This window comes from Natrix helvetica (genome assembly GCF_964273705.1).
Source record: "Natrix helvetica genome assembly, chromosome: 2".
Taxonomy (NCBI): Eukaryota; Metazoa; Chordata; class Lepidosauria; order Squamata; family Natricidae; genus Natrix; species Natrix helvetica.
This window is the reverse complement of record NC_138552.1, coordinates 196,615,315-196,633,271: the sequence shown is the minus strand read 5'-3', so window position 1 is coordinate 196,633,271 and position 17,957 is coordinate 196,615,315. Positions and strand designations below refer to the sequence as shown.

The window sequence follows — 17,957 nt, the reverse complement described above, 5'->3', positions numbered from 1 at the left end:
TTCATTGTTTTGATCCTAGTCCACCAGAGAGTTTCAGCTATTTGAATTAATAAGTAGCCAGTCACTTATTATGCTAAGGAATTCATCATAGTATTACCTTTCCAAATCATGTTAAGAGAAGGATCTTTGGTGCCTTTTCCAGAATTTGTCATCTGACAATGCCAAAGTACCATTTAAAAAATCTATGTAGACTTCCAATATTTTGTAAGTTAAATAAGTTGTTGAAAAAAATGTACTAAATGGAAGACTATTATATATTAATGGGAATAATTCTGGTACTCCAGAATGACTAAATATGGTTAAACACATTTAAATTCTGCACTAAAATGATAATGGCATCTCATTTATTTTGACCAGTTATATGTTATTATGAACTACCCTGTTTCCCCAAAAATAAGACCTCTCCGGATAATAAGCCCAATCGGGCTTTTGAGCGCATGTACTAAAATAAGCCCTCCCCAAAAAATAAGCCCTCCCCAAAAATATTGCAACACAGCAGCAGCCATGAGGTGACCATGCTCACTGCCTCCTGTACCTCAAAAACAATAAGACCTCCCTGAAAATAAGGCCGAGGGCTTATTTTTTTTGGGGGGGGGTCAAAAGAAAATAAGACCCTGTCTTATTTTCAGGGAAACACAGTACAATTGTTTTTAAGCTTATACCATGAGAAAGTTTTTAAGATGCTAAGACTATTTTGTTTTTTATTACAACATGCTAATATTAAAAATTGTCATTCACTATTAGTTCTTAGTTACTTATTAGGAACTTGCATTGCCTTTTATTAACAAAAAAAGTAAACAGACCTAAAGGAATGCAATCCAATAATATTAATCACTAATCGGTCCCACTATTTTGAATGCAAAATTATATTTAATTTATCCCATTGAAACAAATGTATTGCACATGTTACAGTTACATTAATCTTCAATAAATATACATTACCACAGTAACTACAAACATGATATCATGTTCATCATCAAATATGTGTAATTAACCTGATCTTATTATCTGATGCAATTATAATTTAAACTATTTCTAATTTCAGTTTGTTTCTTCCACTAAGAACCACAGATAAAATTACATATAGTTTTTTCCAGTTTCTCATCCAAATGGCGTGAAGAACTAGATGTGACTATATCACAATGAATGAATACATACATACATACATACATACATACATACATACATACGTACATATGCCTTTTTATTTTGATTCATGTTACATCATTGAATTATTTCAGTTACCTTCACATTCATGTTTTACAAGGAAAGTCCCAGCTTGCCACGGTCTCTGATTAAATCCAGGGCAACACCGATTACAGCTTTCTCCACAGGTATTATGTTCACATGCACAAAAAGATCTCTGTTGGGATGGGATGGGATGGGATGGGGATGGGGGTGAGGTGAAGTGTAGTGGGGTGGGGGTAGATGGATAGGATAGGAGATATTAAAACAATTATAAACCTTGGCAATCAGAAAACACAAAACAGTATCTTGATAACATACTGGATGAAGCCATGATATGCAAGCAGTCTATCATCGTCATTATCGTTTAACAACCCCATAATCCCTTGCCGGGTAGAGTATGGACAACTGAATGGAGGAAGGAGAGTGTTTACTGGCTGGATGCCCTTCCTGATGCCAATACTGATATTTTGTTCAGCAGATTTTTGTTCTCATTGTGCCCAGAGAGAGAAATATCTGCCTCTACCTAGATCGAATTCATAGCCTCTGACTGTGAGGCAAGAGCTCCACCGCTAGGCCATCACACCACTCCTATATACAAGCAGACTATGATTCTATCAAAATAGCTAATGAATCAGCAGATTATATAGTTGTGTCTTATCCCCTCCGCTCTCTCTTATATCCAATTTCTTCCATGAAAGAAATTGTTTTTTCAGCAGTGGATATGGCAAATCTTGAGACAACCCATGTAAAATAAATGTGATATACTGTATCCACAAATAAATAAGCTGAGGTTTTAGACAAACACAGACAAATCTAGAGAAGAATTAGATGCCAATATGCTTTCTAATGGTTTATTGCTGGCAGCCAACTCACTTTTGGTTCTAAATAGTTCATCATTAGCAGAGGAATCCAACAGGAATTGACTCATATTTCCATGATGAGAATATTAATCAAGGAATCATGCAAATCTCAGGTCACTTAGATCTACTAAGGGATTCTTTCACAACATTTTACTCTTTCTTTCCATATGGTATACTAGATAAATTAACTCTCTTTATGCAATAACCTTCCCACTTTTTCTATTCAAAGAAAGTTTTAATAAGTATAGGACTGCTTATAGTGAATAAACTGTCAGTGAAACCTAAGGTCACTTGTGTTCTTATTTCAAAGAAAGTTTCTTGGAAAAAACATTCCCTTTTTTTTGGAACATAAATCTGTTTGCATCATGTCTGCTAAAATGGGAATATACCATAAAGAGAAAAATAATTTTAATAAGTGATATGTGAGGCTTTCAATACATATGATCTCAGGTAAAGTGATGATTGATGAATATTTTTTGAAGAAAGTGTTTAATACTGTGCTAGTTAATGCAATTTTGATCATACAGTGCTTTTTTATAGCTAGGAAATATCTCTGGTCTCACACACATGTACATATAGACAATAATTTTAAGAAATTAATTTAGAAAATGCAAATGCAAATAAAATGATTTTTGTTCAGTCAATCAAGCCAGATAATTAAGAAAGTATATGATTTCCCACCACCATCAATAATTCTCTCTGCTGATGGGAATCAGCTATCAATTAGATTGAAAATAACATGAGTTTTTTATAATTCCCCCCACCCCTTCTCCAGATTTCAGAGGCTGAAAGGAACACCTAGAATAGTTGTACGTTAAAGAGAATTACTAAAAGTCATATCCTTTGTAGACAAAATTAATAGAATTCATGGTAAGGTTTCTGTCCTTTACACTTTTATTATATAATATGCGCTCTTACTGCTAAGCTTATTTTCAAATTAAGATGCTGAAAAGTGAGTGTTTTGCAAAATTTGATATGCCTGAAACGTAACAGTTATCTCAGTCATGACTTTGAGAACCGTTGTTGAGAAGTTGTTTAATCAAGACAAAAGGAGATTGTACATGTGTGCATTTTATATCCCTTTTCATATTAGAATAGTGTTGAAAAATACCTACATTTGTGGCTGGAATGAATGGGCATGATTTTGCATGGCCATAACAGATGCACATTCCTCCTGCTGAGATGTCTTTCACAGAATAATAATACTGAAAAGAAAATTAAAAAGAAAGAGCTATGTTATTATTATTATGGTGCAAACTGAAAACAAGAAGGTATCATTTTGGTACCTAATCAAGAGCTTAAAAAAGATGGAAGCAAATAAGTGCTTTATTTTCCCAAAAGTCAAGAAATAAATTTACACTGCACGGTATTTTATTACTATGAAAAATAATTCAATAATAAGTTTCTAGGTGTTTGGGTAAAGGAATTATACTCCTTCTGCATTCCTATAATGGTTTTCCTAGATCCCAAACAAGAGCTGACATTAATTATGTTGAAATACTGTAGGCAGAGGATAAATTTTCCCCAAATCTTTTTTCCTTTATAGTTTTTTTATGTTGAAAATGGACTCAGTGAGTCAGGGCATTGGAGATAATTCACGAGTTTCAGGGGAAAAAAAAGGGGGGGGAATGGCAAATATCTCCTCTTTTCTGAAAATCCTATCTCTGTAGATCCTACAATGTGAAGGAATCTTATTTATATAGAATGGATATCCAGAATCATCTCCAATCATCTCTAAAGTAGCAAATTAATTAATAATGTATGTTTAAAAGTGAAACTTTACAACTGTGCCTTATGTTGTTTCATTAAATTTCACTAATCCACCAGTTAATATAAAACTCCCTGTGACTATTAAAATATTTAGTTGCATTTCTTGCATCATTTTCTTGCACAAGAGTTATGCTTTATGATCTTTTATAGTAAAAATGGTCATCGGGGATCAATAATGCATATATTTAGATGACCTGAGAATAGAGCATTCGTGACATCCAGTTCATTCATAGAGCCATATTTCTAAGAGGGGTCATTTGAAGCATTATTACTGCTTTCTAAATCGTATGGCTAAATTCCTCTGCCTTTCCCTAAAGGCATTCGGGACAGCGCTTCAAGTATTTGCTATCATTAAGGTATGCCAATTTTAGCAAAAGAAGAAGTGAAAAGAAGTTCTTTTTAAAACATCGTAGAAAAGTACTACTTTATATATCTTGTTATAAAGTGACACTTTACAACTGTGACCTGGAACACAACAATTTTTTCCCAATCTTTAAGATCAAGCAGAAAGAACAGAAGAAAGAATGTCTCATACACTGTGTGCACAATTATTATGCAAGCTGTATTTCTGAAGATTAATTTTATTACTGAACAACTGCAGTGCTCTCGGTCAATCCAAAATGTTAATAGACCTCAAACCTGAATATTTAAGAAAGTAAAGTTATGTTATGGCTTTCATAGGAGAATATCTATGTGTGCACAATTATTGGGAAACTATAAGTGTGCGAGATTTATTATGCAACTAAATGAAAAATAAAAATTTTCCCATCTCACTCATTTATTTTCGTCTGTTAAAGTGAGAATAATAAAGAAGTCAAAATTTACAAATAAACATTTCTGACAGTTAAAAAAAATCAGTGACCAATATAGCTACCCTTCTTTTCAATAACAATATTATAAGCCTTCCATTCATGGAATCTATCAGTTTCTTGATCTGTTGATGATCAACTTTTTGTGCAACAGCAACCACAGCCTCCCAGACACAATTCAGAGAGGTGTTCTGTTTTCCTTCACTATAAATTTCCCATTTAAGAAGGGGCCACAAGTACTCAATAGGGTTTAGGTCAGGAGATGCAGGAGGACATATCATTATTATTTCATCTTTAAGGCCTTTACTGGCTAGCCACACTATGGAGTACTTTGATGCATGCAATGGAGCATTGTCCTGCATACAAATCATGGTCTTCTTGAAAGATGCAGACTTTTTTCCTGCACCACTGCTTGAAGAAAGTATCTTCTAAACATTGGCAGTAGGTCTGGGAGTTGATTGTGAGTCCATCTTCAACCCAAAAAGATCCAACTAGCTCATCTTTCATAATACCAGCCCACATCAGTACCCCACCTCCACTTTGCTGGTGTCTGAGTCGAAGTGGAGCTGTATGGCCATTACTGATCCAGCCATGGGTCCATCTGGGTTCCTCAAGAGTCACTCTCATCTCATCAGTCCATAAAACCTTTGAAAAACCTGTCGTCAGATATTTCTTGGTCCAATCTTGCCATTTCAATGTATGTGTCTTGTTAGATCTGGGCAACGAGAGAACAGACTGCGGACACGAAGTGACTTAACAGCTCTTTATTAGTAGTAGTAGTGATCCAGCTTGCTCTGTGGCCGGAGGGTTCCCCTTTTATAGTACTCGGGTACGCCTCTCGACCAATCAGAGCGATACCTGTTTCCCGCTGTAGCAGCGGACCAGAGAGGAGACTTCCTCCGATATATGTTAATATCTAACACCCCTCCCCTCCTAGAAGGAACGTTGCGGTTAGTAACATAGTCTTTTAGGTATGTTGGAGTTTGCCTTACTTGGGAGGAGCGTCGCAGTTCGGGTTGGTTAGAAGTGGTTGCAGGATCGGATGCTTTTTCTGCTTCGCGTTCGGGGGTTTTCGTGCCTTCGTTGCTAGGGCGTTCCGGAGTCTGCTCGGTTACGTTGCTTGGGGGTTGCTCTGCTTCGTGCTCGATCTCTTGTTCAGATCTGGGCTCGCAGATGTCGTAGTTCTCTACGTTGGGGCTCTCGAGTGGCTGACTTTGCGTTGGTAGGTAGCTCTCGTCCTCGGTTCGAAGGTCTGAGTGTGCTAGGCGACCCCGCAGTTGATCGATGTGCCTTTTCCAGTTCCGCCCATCTTCCAGCTCCAACAGATACGATCGTGGACCAGTGATGCCAATGACCTTTGCCGGCATCCACAATGTCCCCCCTGCATAGTTGTGGGCGTATACTGAATCCCCTATGCTAAAACTCCGAATTTTGCTTGTAGAGTCTGGGGGAGCTGTGGCAGAGTAATTTGGGTGAAGACGGTCCAGGTGAGACCGTAGACGGCGGCCCATGAGTAGTTCAGCGGGGCTCCTACCCGTCGTTGCGCTGAGGGCAATGTGTTGGATCAATAGGTAATGGTCAATGCGTGTTTGCCAATCACCTGGACCCATCCTAGCGAGGGCCTCTTTTGCGAATCGCACCATTCTCTCCGCCTGTCCATTTGATGCCGGATGGAATGGCGCGACGAGGGCATGCCGAATTCCCTGACCTGCTAGATATGTCTCAAATTGCATGGCAGTGAACTGGGGCCCGTTATCGGAGACCAGGAGGTCGGGCAGGCCATGAGTGGCGAAAAGTCGCCGTAGAACCTTAATGACTGCCTCTGCCGTGGTTGAAGTCATTAGGACTACTTCTAGCCATTTCGAGTATGCATCCACAACTATAAGGAAGGTCTGACCTTGGAATGGCCCTGTGAAGTCGATGTGTATTCACGACCAGGGTGCTTTAGGCTTCTCCCATTCTGTGGCGGGCGCTTCCGGGGGTGCTGGTCTCGATTCCTGGCATGGGTCGCAAGTGGCCACCCATTCCTCTATTTCTTTGTCCATGTTTGGCCACCAAACGTAACTTCTTGCTAACGCCTTCATCCTAACAATCCCCGGATGACCAACATGTAAAGCATCTAATACATTCCTACGCAAAACATACGGAATAACAACTCGATCCCCCCACAATAAACAACCTTGTAATACTGAGAGTTCATCCCGTTTTGACCAAAACACTTTGAATTCCGGGCCCACGTTTCCCTTCGGCCACCCCCTCCAAACCCAAGTTTGAACTTGCTTTATTAAACTGTCTTTAATAATTGAGAACCTTGCAACATCGTAGGAAGAAACCGGTCCTGAGTCCAAACAATCAATGAGCAGCACCGGTACTTCGGGAGTGGGGTCTGGCAAAAGGTCCGGTAGTGGGCAACGGCTGAGTGCGTCTGCGTGTCCTAGAGTGGAGCCCAGTCGATGAATTAATTTGTATGAGTACGCAGCCAGGAAAACAGTCCACCTGGTCATGCGAGGAGAAAGGGAGACTGGAGTGGGGCGGTTTCCCGCCAAAAGTCCCAACAGCGGTTTGTGATCTGTAATCAGTTCAAAATCGCGGCCGTAGAGGTATTCGTGGAAACGTTTTACTCCAGCTACGGCAGCTAGCGCTTCCCTGTCCATCTGGCTGTAATTCCTCTCAGCCGATGAAAGAGTCCTGGAGTAGAAGGCGATGGGTGCTTCTTTTCCGTCGGGCATCCGGTGGCTGAGGACTGCGCCGACTCCAAAAGGTGATGCATCGCAGGTCAATACCAGCGGTAGTGTCTGGCTGTATTGGACTAACAGTGAGTCAGTGGTGAGCAGGCGCTTTACTCCGGCAAAAGCTGCAGCTTCGGATCGTCCCCATTTCCATGGTGTGTTCCTCTGGAGTAGACGGTGTAGTGGCTCAGCAACGATCGCCTTCTGTCTCAGAAAAACGCTGTAGAAGTTAAGTAGTCCGAGGAAGGCCTGCAACTCGGTCTGATTTCGTGGTGTGGGGGCGTCCTGGATCGCCTTAATTTTCTTTGAAGTGGGGTGTATTCCCTGACCATCGATTCTATAACCCAGGAATTCTACGCTAGGCACGTTAATTTGGCATTTTTCCTTTTTGAGGCGGAGACTCTTTTCTCTGATTCTGGCCAAAACAGTTCTGACTCTTTTATTTAATTGCTCCTCGTTTGCAGCGGACACCAAGATGTCGTCAAAATAGGGGACGACTCCCGGTATCCCTTGCAAAAGTCGTTCCATGACGCTCTGGAACAATCCTGGAGCAATACTCACACCGAATTGTAGCCGGTTGCATTTGAATGCTCCTCTATGCGTCACTATAGTTTGGGCCTCCGCTGTGGTGCTATCTACGGGCAGCTGCTGGTAAGCTTGTGCCATGTCTAATTTAGCAAATACCTTTCCTGGCCCCAACGAGTGCAATAAGTGCTGTACTACAGGCACAGGATATGCGCTTTGTTGTAGCGCGACATTAATTGTGCATTTATAGTCCGCGCAGATGCGGACTGATCCGTCTGGTTTGACTGGGGTCACGATGGGCGTTTCCCAGCGCGCGTGATCCACCGGCTCAAGGATTCCTTGCTCCACTAACTTATCTATTTCCTTATCTATTTTTGGTCGGAGTGCAAAGGGCACCCGTCTCGGTTTAAGTCGGATTGGTGCCACTTTGGGGTCTAAATTGAATGTAATCGGTTTACCCACATACTTACCAAGACCGGGGCTGAACACATCCTCGAACTCCTTAAAAATCTGCTCAGCGCTGCTGTTTTCCACGGCGTTGATTCTGGTGACTTCTAGCCCCAAGGATTCAAACCAATCCAGTCCTAGGAGGTTTTGTAATGGTGCGCTGGCGATGGTCATGGGCAGCTGGGCTACGATGTCCTTGAAATGGATCTGGAACGTGCCTTGGCCTACGATGGGGACTCGGTTCCCCTGGTAGTCTCGTAGCAGGATGTCTGGAACGCGTAGTTGGCTCTTTTTGAGGCTAGGGATAGCCTGTTTCATGGATGCCCATGAAATGATCGTCAGGGACGATCCTGTGTCAACTTCCAGCTCGCAAGGTGAGCCCTCCAAGAGGACTGTGACTTTCAGCTTTTTTGGCCGCTTGGTGCGGACCTGACTTATTGTGGTGAGATAAGTTCGCAACTCCTCTCTCTGGGTCAACTCTATCTCAGCATCTGAATCCTGAAAATACTTTCGTTGAGCGTCTTGATAGAACGCTCTTTCAGCTCTTTGTGTGTGATCTCTCTGGGAATACGCTCGCTCAGCTCTTTGGGAATTTTCTCTCTGGGTAAACACTTGTGGATTTCTCTCTGGGCGCCCTTTATGATTTCGCCAAGCCCCTGGGTTGGGCTTCTGTTGGCGGTACATGGGTGGTTGCCTTGAGGCAGGGGCTTCGCTCCGGCACACTCGTCCGATGTGCCCCAGTTTGTCGCAGTGCGAACAAACAACGTTCCTGAACCGACAGGTAGACCGGGGGTGATTCCCTCCGCAGCTTGCGCAGGGCGGCAAACGGGATCCGGGTCTCCCCCCAGGTCTCACGTGACTGCTCTGCATCAGGTGACTTTCCTCGAGCTCGGGATCCCCGAAATCTGGAATGGTGTCCTCGTAGTGGACTCGTGTGTCTTGGCGTTGGCTGGCCTGTGTTGAATCCGTGTTGAATGGTCTCCGCTGATCTGTCTGCTGCTTCTGAAGCTCTTGCCTCGTCGAGTACAATCTGTAGGCTTAAATTGGTTTTGGCTAACAGCCGTTTTTGTAGGGAAATGTCTCTCAGCCCGCTAACTAGTCGATCCATAATCTGCTCATCCAGGTCTCTGAATCCACAATGTGTGGCTGCTTTTCGTAGGGCTGCAATGTACTGGTTGATAGATTCTCCCGACTTCTGGTTCCTCGTGTTGAATGCTTGGCGGCAAACATGGCGGGAAGGTTTTGGCGCGTAATGAGTCTGTAGAGCCTGTTGCAACGCCGCCCATGATACTGCCTGTATTGGAGTAGGCGCGGTGAGGTCTCTGGCCGTGTTGAAGACTTCTTTTCCACAGTAGCCGAGGAAGATGTTTTTCTTCCGGGCGTCGGTGATCCCCGTGTATTCGTTCGCTTCGAGAAAACACTCAAAACGAATCATGAAGGCTTCCCATTCGTCGTTCTCTGGGTCGAATGGGGCGGGGGGAGTGTGCATCGCCATCTTCTCTCGTTTGAATTTGCCGCGCTGTGGTGACCTGAGATGGCCGCCGGAATTTCTGCCGAATTCCTAGGCTGGATCAAATCCGGAGATTCTGGAGGTAGCGTTCTTCGTCCTATCTGTCTCTCGATCCCACCTTCGTCGCCAATGTTAGATCTGGGCAACGAGAGAACAGACTGCGGACACAAAGTAACTTAACAGCTCTTTATTAGTAGTAGTAGTGATCCAGCTTGCTCTGTGGCCGGAGGGTTCCCCTTTTATAGTACTCGGGTACGCCTCTCGACCAATCAGAGCGATACCTGTTTCCCGCTGTAGCAGCGGACCAGAGAGGAGACTTCCTCCGATATATGTTAATATCTAACATGTCTGGTTCAATGGTGGTCGGGTTTCAGCCTTCCTTACCTTCGCCATGTCTCTAAGCACTGAACATCTTGTACTTCTGGGCACTCCAGGTTGGTTGCAGTTCTGAAATATGATAGCACTGGAAGATAATGAGTTCCTGGTAACTTCATGTTTGATTCTTCCCAAATCTTTGGCAGTTAAGGTGTGCCTTTTTTTCTCAACTTGTTTCTTGCAACCCTATTGACTATTTGCAACAAAACATTTGATGGTTCTGTGATCACACCCCAATATCTTAGCAATTTCAAGAGTCCTGCATCCCTCTGAAAGACCTTTTACAATTTTTGACTTTTCAGAGTCAGTTAAATCTCTTTTTTAGCCCACTTTGCCTGAGGAAAAGAAGCAGCCTAATAATTATACACACCTTGATGTTGATCTCCTTAGGCCACACCCTCCCTCATTACACAAATACACATCACCTGATCTGCTTATATCCACTAAGCACTTAAGTTTATACAACTTGGAGGTGGAAAATAAGCATACAAAGAATGATATGGTCAAAATACTCAGTTGCCTAACAATTGTGCACATGGTGTAGGTAACCAGACCTTAGTCCTATAGAGCTTTAGAGGTAACAACTAACATCTTAAAATTGCACCCAAAGGCTCATCAGTAACCAATACAGCAGACAAAACAACAGTGTTACATGGGCAAAGCAAGAAGCTTCTATAACTGCTCATGCAGAAGTGCATTGGACCAGTTGTACCTTCTGATCTCCAACAGCAGATAATTTTCTGCAAAAGGTATATCAACAAGAAAATTCTATTGTAGAAAATATATCACCAACCGGATTCTCAAGCTACCTACAAGCAGGCACCTATGTGTTAACCATGGGGGAAAACAGCAAGCGTCCTCTTCTCCTCCAACATTGCTTTCTTCAGACATTCGGGGCAGAGATTTATAATGGTACCTTTGCCATTAGCAGTAGTTTACAAAGAGTGGTGCTATATGGTTTGGAATAGAATGGAATTGATTATCACAATGAATTGTTCATTCACTGCCCCTGTTTGTGGCTTTTTGATACAAATAAGAAGGGAAACATGGGGGGAAAAACCTCCCAAAATATATTTCAGCCTTAAAAATTTATATACACTCATCCTGCTATTTTTCTTTAAATGAGAATATGAAAGGGAAATTGCTATTTCAGAAAGAATAAAAACTGATGTTTCATAATTCTGAAATAACCAAATCCTTTTGAATTCTAGGTGAGAAAAAGTACTGCAAATGCACATTCTAGCCTCTTTGGCAGGACTTACCCTCCTTGTGACTATTGGATCAATTTCATTGAGATCTTTGTGTGCAAGCATCATCAAATCCGCATTTAGTGTCCGTATCCTCTGAAATCTTAAGCGAATATAACGAGCTGACGTAAACTCCAATAGTGTTGGAGAAGGATCATCTGCACTTGGCCGCCCATTGATTAAGGAGGTATGAATCTACAAAGTAGAAGAAATGAAGAGAATGGTTAGCTAATACCCTTCACTCAAAAATGATCAGGTTTGCAAAGTCGATGTAGGAATCACAGTAAAAAAATAATTGCGGTTCCAAAATATGTTTTTCCCCTTGCATTTATATCTTCATTTATATTTTCTCCAACTCTTTGAATCTTCTATAACATGGGTGTCAAATTTGCCAATGTCACATTGCTGTCACGTGATGTTTTGTGATGTTTTTCCCCTATGTGGAGATGGGGTGGGTGTGGCCTGCATGTGACGCATCCAGCCCAAGGGCCACCAGTTTGAAACCCCTGTTCTACAACCTTACTGGATAACCTAATTTCAAAAAAATCTGAATTTTTTTAAGTAGGAGAAAGATAATTTTCTTTTGGAAGAGAATGCGAGTGGAAGCCTTCTGGATATCCTATAGAAGATAATATATGTAGCTGAGGATTGAACTGTAGAAACATTGATGCTCTCTGAGTAGTGGTGGGTTTCAATTTATTTTAATACTGGTTTGCTTGTGCATGCACTCGCACGCTTGCGCAAAGGTTCTGTGCATGCACAGAAATGACTGCGCAGGTGAATGGAGCCTCCTGCCACCACCATTACTGGTTTGTCCTTTCTGGGGTGAACTGGCAGAAACCCACCTCTGTCTCTGAGCCTGGTTTTTTGCTTGTAGTGTTTCATTATTTGACTAAGATACCAAGGAGAAAAACATATTTCACCAATACTGGCAGGACAAGCAAACTTCATAGTCACTAGCACATGTTTCCCTGAAAATAAGACCCAACTGGAAAATAAACCCTAGCATGATTTTTCAGGATGCTTGTAATATAAGCCCTACCCCCCCCCCCAAATCAGCCCCAGTTAAGTTCGTCAGCTGCATGGATGCATTTAGTACCATATTCCTGAAAATAAGACCTCATATGTTTTTTGAAAGCAAAAATTAATATAAGACCTGGTCTTAATTTTGGGGAAACACAGTAGTCTTATTTATTTATTTATTTATTTTATTATTCACACTTATAGACCGCCCCCTCTCCCGGAGAGGACTCGGGGCGGTGTACAGTCACTAAAATACGTTGTAAAATACATACATAAACAATTAAATTAATACTGGTGAAGGAGGTTGTGAGACTGTAATAGAATAATAAATATAATACGTTAAAAGCCTATAAAACCCCAAACCCAATTAAAATAAATAAATCCCGGGAGGTAAAACTAAGAAAGTGCCAGGCCAGCTGATTGAAATAGGTGAGTCTTTAACTTTTGCCGGAAGGAACGGAGGTCGGTGGTAGTTCGAATGTCTGGGGGGAGGTCATTCCAGAGGGTTGGGCCCATCACAGAGAAGGATCTACTCCTAGGTGTCGCCCGCTGGCATTGCCTAGCAGACGGCACCAGGAGGAGCCCCTCCCTGTGTGAGCGGATAGGTCGCAGGGACGTGTGTGGTAGGATGCGATCCTGCAGATAACTAGGTCCTCTGCCATGGAGCGCTTTAAAGATGGTGATCAATACCTTGAAACGCACCCGAAAGGCCACAGGTAGCCAGTGCAGCTCGCGCAGGAGAGGTGTTACGTGGGAGTAATGGGTACTTCCCATAATAACCCGCGCGGCTGCGTTCTGAACTAGCTGCAGTCTCCGGATGCGTCCCAAGGGAAGCCCCATGTAGAGGGCATTGCAGTAGTCCAGGCGAGACGTCACCAGCGCATGAGTGACCGTGCGCAGGGCACTCCGGTCCAGTAGGGGGCGCAATTGGCGCACCAGGCGAACCTGGTGGAATGCCCCCCTTGCCACGGCTGCCACATGGTCCTCCATTGACAGCCGGGCATCAAGGAGGACACCCAAATTGCGCGCCCGCTCCACAGGGGACAACTGTTCGCCCCCTATGGCCAGCGATGGAGTCAGCTGGCTGAACCGAGGTGCCGGCAACCACAGCCACTCGGTCTTGGAGGGGTTGAGTTTGAGTCTGTTGTCCCCCATCCAGACCCCGACGGCCTCCAAACACCGGGACATCACTTCGACAGCCTCGTTGGGGTGGTTTGGGGTTGAAATATACAGCTGAGTATCATCAGCGTAGAGATGGTATTCAACCCCAAAACCACGGATGATCTCACCCAGCGGCTTCACATATGCGTTGAACAGGAGAGGCGAGAGGACCGACCCCTGTGGCACCCCACAAGTGAGTGGCCTCAGGGACGACCTCTGTCCCCCTGTCAACACACATTGCTTCCGGTCGGAGAGGTAGGAGCCGAACCACCGCAAAACGGTGCCTCCGACTCCCATCCCCTCCAACCGGCGCAATAGGATACCATGGTCGATGGTATCAAAAGCCGCCGAGAGGTCTAATAGGACCAGGATAGAGGAGCAACCCCTATCTCTGGCCCTCCAGAGATCATCGACCAACGCGACCAAGGCTGTCTCGGTGCTGTGCCCGGGTCGGAAGCCGGACTGGCGTGGGTCTAGATAATCGGATTCGTCTAGGTGTCGCGGGAGCTGCTGCGCCACCACATTCTCAACAACCTTCGCCACGAAGGGGAGGTTGGAGACTGGACGATAGTTAGCTAGCTCCATTGGGTCGAGCGAAGGCCTCTTGAGCAAGGGTCTCACCACCGCCTCTTTCAAGGCGGTTGGTAAGTATCCCTCACCCAGTGATGCGCTCACCAGGCCCAGGAGCCAGCCTCGTGTCACCTCCCAGGCTGCCAGTACCAGCCAGGAGGGGCACGGGTCCGTTAAACAAGTGGTGGGTCGCAGCCGTCCACGCAACCTGTCCAAATCCTCGGGGGCAACAGAGTCAAACTCCTCCCAGAGTGGTCTCTCAAGACTCGCTGTTGGCGGCTCGTCTGGTCCACTGACGGAGGTCCACCCGCTCCGGATCTGATCGATTTTGTCCTGAAGATATTCCCCAAACTCCTCTGCTCTACCCTGTAAGGGTGTCTCCCGCACCCTCTGCGATAGAAGGGAGCGAGTCACCCTAAACAGGGCGGCAGGGCGGTTATCCGCGGACGCAATAAGAGCAGCACAATGTCTACGTTTGGCCGCTCTTATTGCCACAAGGTAAGTCCGCAAATAGGCTCTTACCTGTGTTCGGTCAGATTCGGAGCGTGAGGACCTCCACCTGCTCTCTAGACGTCTCCTGTGGCGTTTCATCACCCTAAGCTCCTCAGTAAACCAAGGAGCCCGGGTGGGTCGATGCCGCAGGAGAGGTCGCAAAGGCGCAACCCGGTCCAAGGCCCCAGTCGTCGCCCTATTCCAGGCAGTCACTAGGTCCTCGGAGCGGGAGCGGGACAAGGCTACAGGAATTGGCCCAAGCTCCGTCTGGAATCTATCAGATTCCATCAGGTGCCTGGGGCGGTACCAGTTTATAGGGTCTGGTTCCGCCTCCTCGCGGTGGGGGATAGCGCCTGGGAAGTCCAGCCGGAGGGATGAGTGGTCTGACCATGACAGGGGCGTGATGACTAAATCCCCTATTCCCAGATCACTCGTCCACTGTTCAGATACAAAAATGAGGTCCAGTGTGTGGCCCCCTTCGTGAGTGGGGCCCTGCACTAATTGGGTCAGGTCCATGGCCGTCATGGAAGCCATGAACTCCCGGGCCGCCTCGGAAGCCGCTCCCATTGACGGTAAGTTGAAGTCCCCCATGACCAAGAGTCTGGGAGTCTCAACTGCCGTCGCAGAGATTAGCTCGAGGAGCTCGGGCAGGGCTGCTGATGCATAGCGAGGAGCCAAGTATACAATCAGCAAGCCCCACTGCCTCCCTGGGCCCCAGTTCACACCAAGGGACTCACACCCGGGTATCTGAGGGACAGTGAACTCCCTCGGCTCTAAACATTCCCGCATAACCACCGCCACCCCTCCACCCTTACCCAGGGCCCGAGGCTGATGGAATGCACGGAAACCCGGTGGGCACATTTCCACGAGGGGTAAACCACCCTCGTGGCCCAGCCAGGTCTCCGTAATCCCTGCAAGGTCTAGCTCCCCCTCTGAGATCAACTCATTAATGAGGGGGGCCTTGTTGGTGACAGACCTTGCGTTACAAAGCATCAGCCGCAGGCCCTGGCTCTGTATGACCTGTCCACCTAGACTGCAGGGGTTGGTACAAGCGACCGGGCGTAACCAGCAGCCACGGTCTCCCAACCGACCTTGAGATCTTATCCTGTCCTCGCATCCCCTCCTCCCCGCGACCGTTGTAATAGGGCAACCCTCTGCTTTAGTGACCTTTATATTCCCCCCCTCCACCGCATCCCCAGTCAAGTAATGAAATGTCTATAAGCAAACCATCAAGCTCAGAGAGTACCTAGGACTCCACCTTCTAGATATGTCACACAGATTCATGAATAATTGCCTACAGATAATCATCAGCAACATGGTTTTCATTGGATATGAGCAAAGAATAATACAGGTAGGCTACACTATGCCATTCTTTTACACTAAAATAGAGGGTATGTGTTTTTGATTAACATGCAACTGAACTATTTGACAATGGTTGTTTCAAGTCATATCTATATTGTTTGAAGCAAACTAGAAAATTATTATTTTTAAATAATAGGTATTTTACACCTATTCTATCATACACCAGAGAATAAAAATCTACTACACAGTATACTTGCCTGTTTCATACTTCTTACATGTCAAATTGTATTTTTCCATTTTAAAAATTATGTATAGAATAGTCCCTGATTGATTCAGGAGAAGCTCTTTTTGCCGACAACAGAAGCGCAGCCTTTGAAGCTGCTGAAGTTGGGACAGCTCCGAACAGGAGGAAAATGGAAAAGAGAAAATGTGTCCATCTGGTGAAGAAATCCTTTTGTTATAAAAGAGTCTGCCCCCAAAAATGAAAACTAAATTAAATTTGAAAACAGAAGAGAATAAGCGGCAAAATAAAGCCAAATTAGATAGTTTGTTATCCTTTTTTTAATGGATGGAACTTCCTCAAATGTTTTCTATTTCTTAAATTGAATGGATTAATTTTTCTTCTTCTACTTTTTATATTCTTTCTTTTACCTATAGATTAAAATCTTTTTCTTTATTTATTTTTTAACAACGTTTTATTGGTTTTTTAAAAATTTTACAAGGAAAAAGGTAGTGGATAGGTACAAATTTTGACGGTTGCAATGTGTGGTAGGTGTCCCCTCCCTCCATACACAAAGTATACATTTGCAAAAAAAATTGTTACTAAATAGTTACATATAGTCAGCATATAAGTTCAATTAATAAGTTCAGTCAACTTATGTCAAGCAAGTTTTCTTATTCATTTTTGTGATCTGGTTTTTCTCGGTGTCACCCCATCTCCCCCCGCTGGGAGAGCTCCGGCCCCTCCCGTGTCCTGTGTATCTGGTGTAGGGTCGTCTGGTTTTTCTAAGAGTGCTTTGTTTTTGTCCATAAAGGCCTGTGCCTCTATGGGTGTATTAATTCTAACTCTTGTGTCCTCCCAGAATACTAGCATACCTTCAGGCATCAGCCATCTAAACCACACCCCCTTCTGGTATAGTTTCTTCGCTAGCTGCGAGTAACTTTTTCTTTTTTCCCTCACTTTCTTGGGGATCTGTTTCAGAATGGTTATATGCCTGTCCTGGTATTTCAATTCTTTCCCCCTTTGTGCACTCAGAATCTCATCTCTTGTACTTTTTCTGAGAAATTTAATGTGTACCTCCCTGGGTACATTATGTGTTCTAGCATACGCTGAGTTCACTCTATAAGCCAGGTCTATTTCCCACCCCATCTGTTGTTTCTCTCTGTGAATATATTCAGCCAAAATACTTGTCATAATGTCCCTTATATCTTCATCATCTGCTTCCACCACATTTTGGAATCTAAGATAAAAGGACATTCTCTCAAATTCTATTTTCATCTGCTGGGTATCAAGTTCTTTGTTCCCCTTCTGCATCCCTTCCATCCCCTCCCTCATCTCAGCCATCCCACCCTCCAAAAGATCCAGTCTCTGTGAGTTTTTATTAATTTGAGCCTGGTTCTCTTTGATTTCTTCTTTCATCTCTTTTAGTTGTTTTTTTATTTCCTCTTGTCCCTGTAGAAGTTGTTGAAACATTTGTTGAAACTCAGTCTCTGTAGTTTTAGGTTGCATCAAAGCTGTTATCGTTGATTGTGTACTAGGACTGGACGTTGCAGATGTCGGGGCAGAGGCAGCAAAGCCAGGTTTTCCAGGAGGTGGTTTTTTAGGAGACATTGTTTGTGGAATAAGAGGATCAGTCAGTACAGAGAGTGATCAGTCAGAAAGGTGAAACAGCCAGGAGAGTTTCTTTATTTTTATAATGCTGGATTGAATGGTCCTTTTTTCCCCCTAC

At 44.1% G+C, this 17,957-nt stretch overlaps 1 protein-coding gene across 1 annotated transcript in view; it reads right to left on the bottom strand.

The window, feature by feature from the left end:
* Positions 1-17,957, bottom strand: part of LAMA2 (laminin subunit alpha 2) — a 464,667-nt gene that overhangs the window by 288,528 nt on the left and 158,182 nt on the right. The window contains exons 5-7 of the mRNA XM_081941542.1: positions 11,476-11,655; positions 3,164-3,253; positions 1,246-1,363 (exon numbers count right to left, since the gene is read on the bottom strand). Of these exons, the coding sequence (XP_081797668.1) occupies positions 1,246-1,363; positions 3,164-3,253; positions 11,476-11,655 (388 nt within the window). The remainder of the gene's footprint in view (positions 1-1,245; positions 1,364-3,163; positions 3,254-11,475; positions 11,656-17,957) is intronic.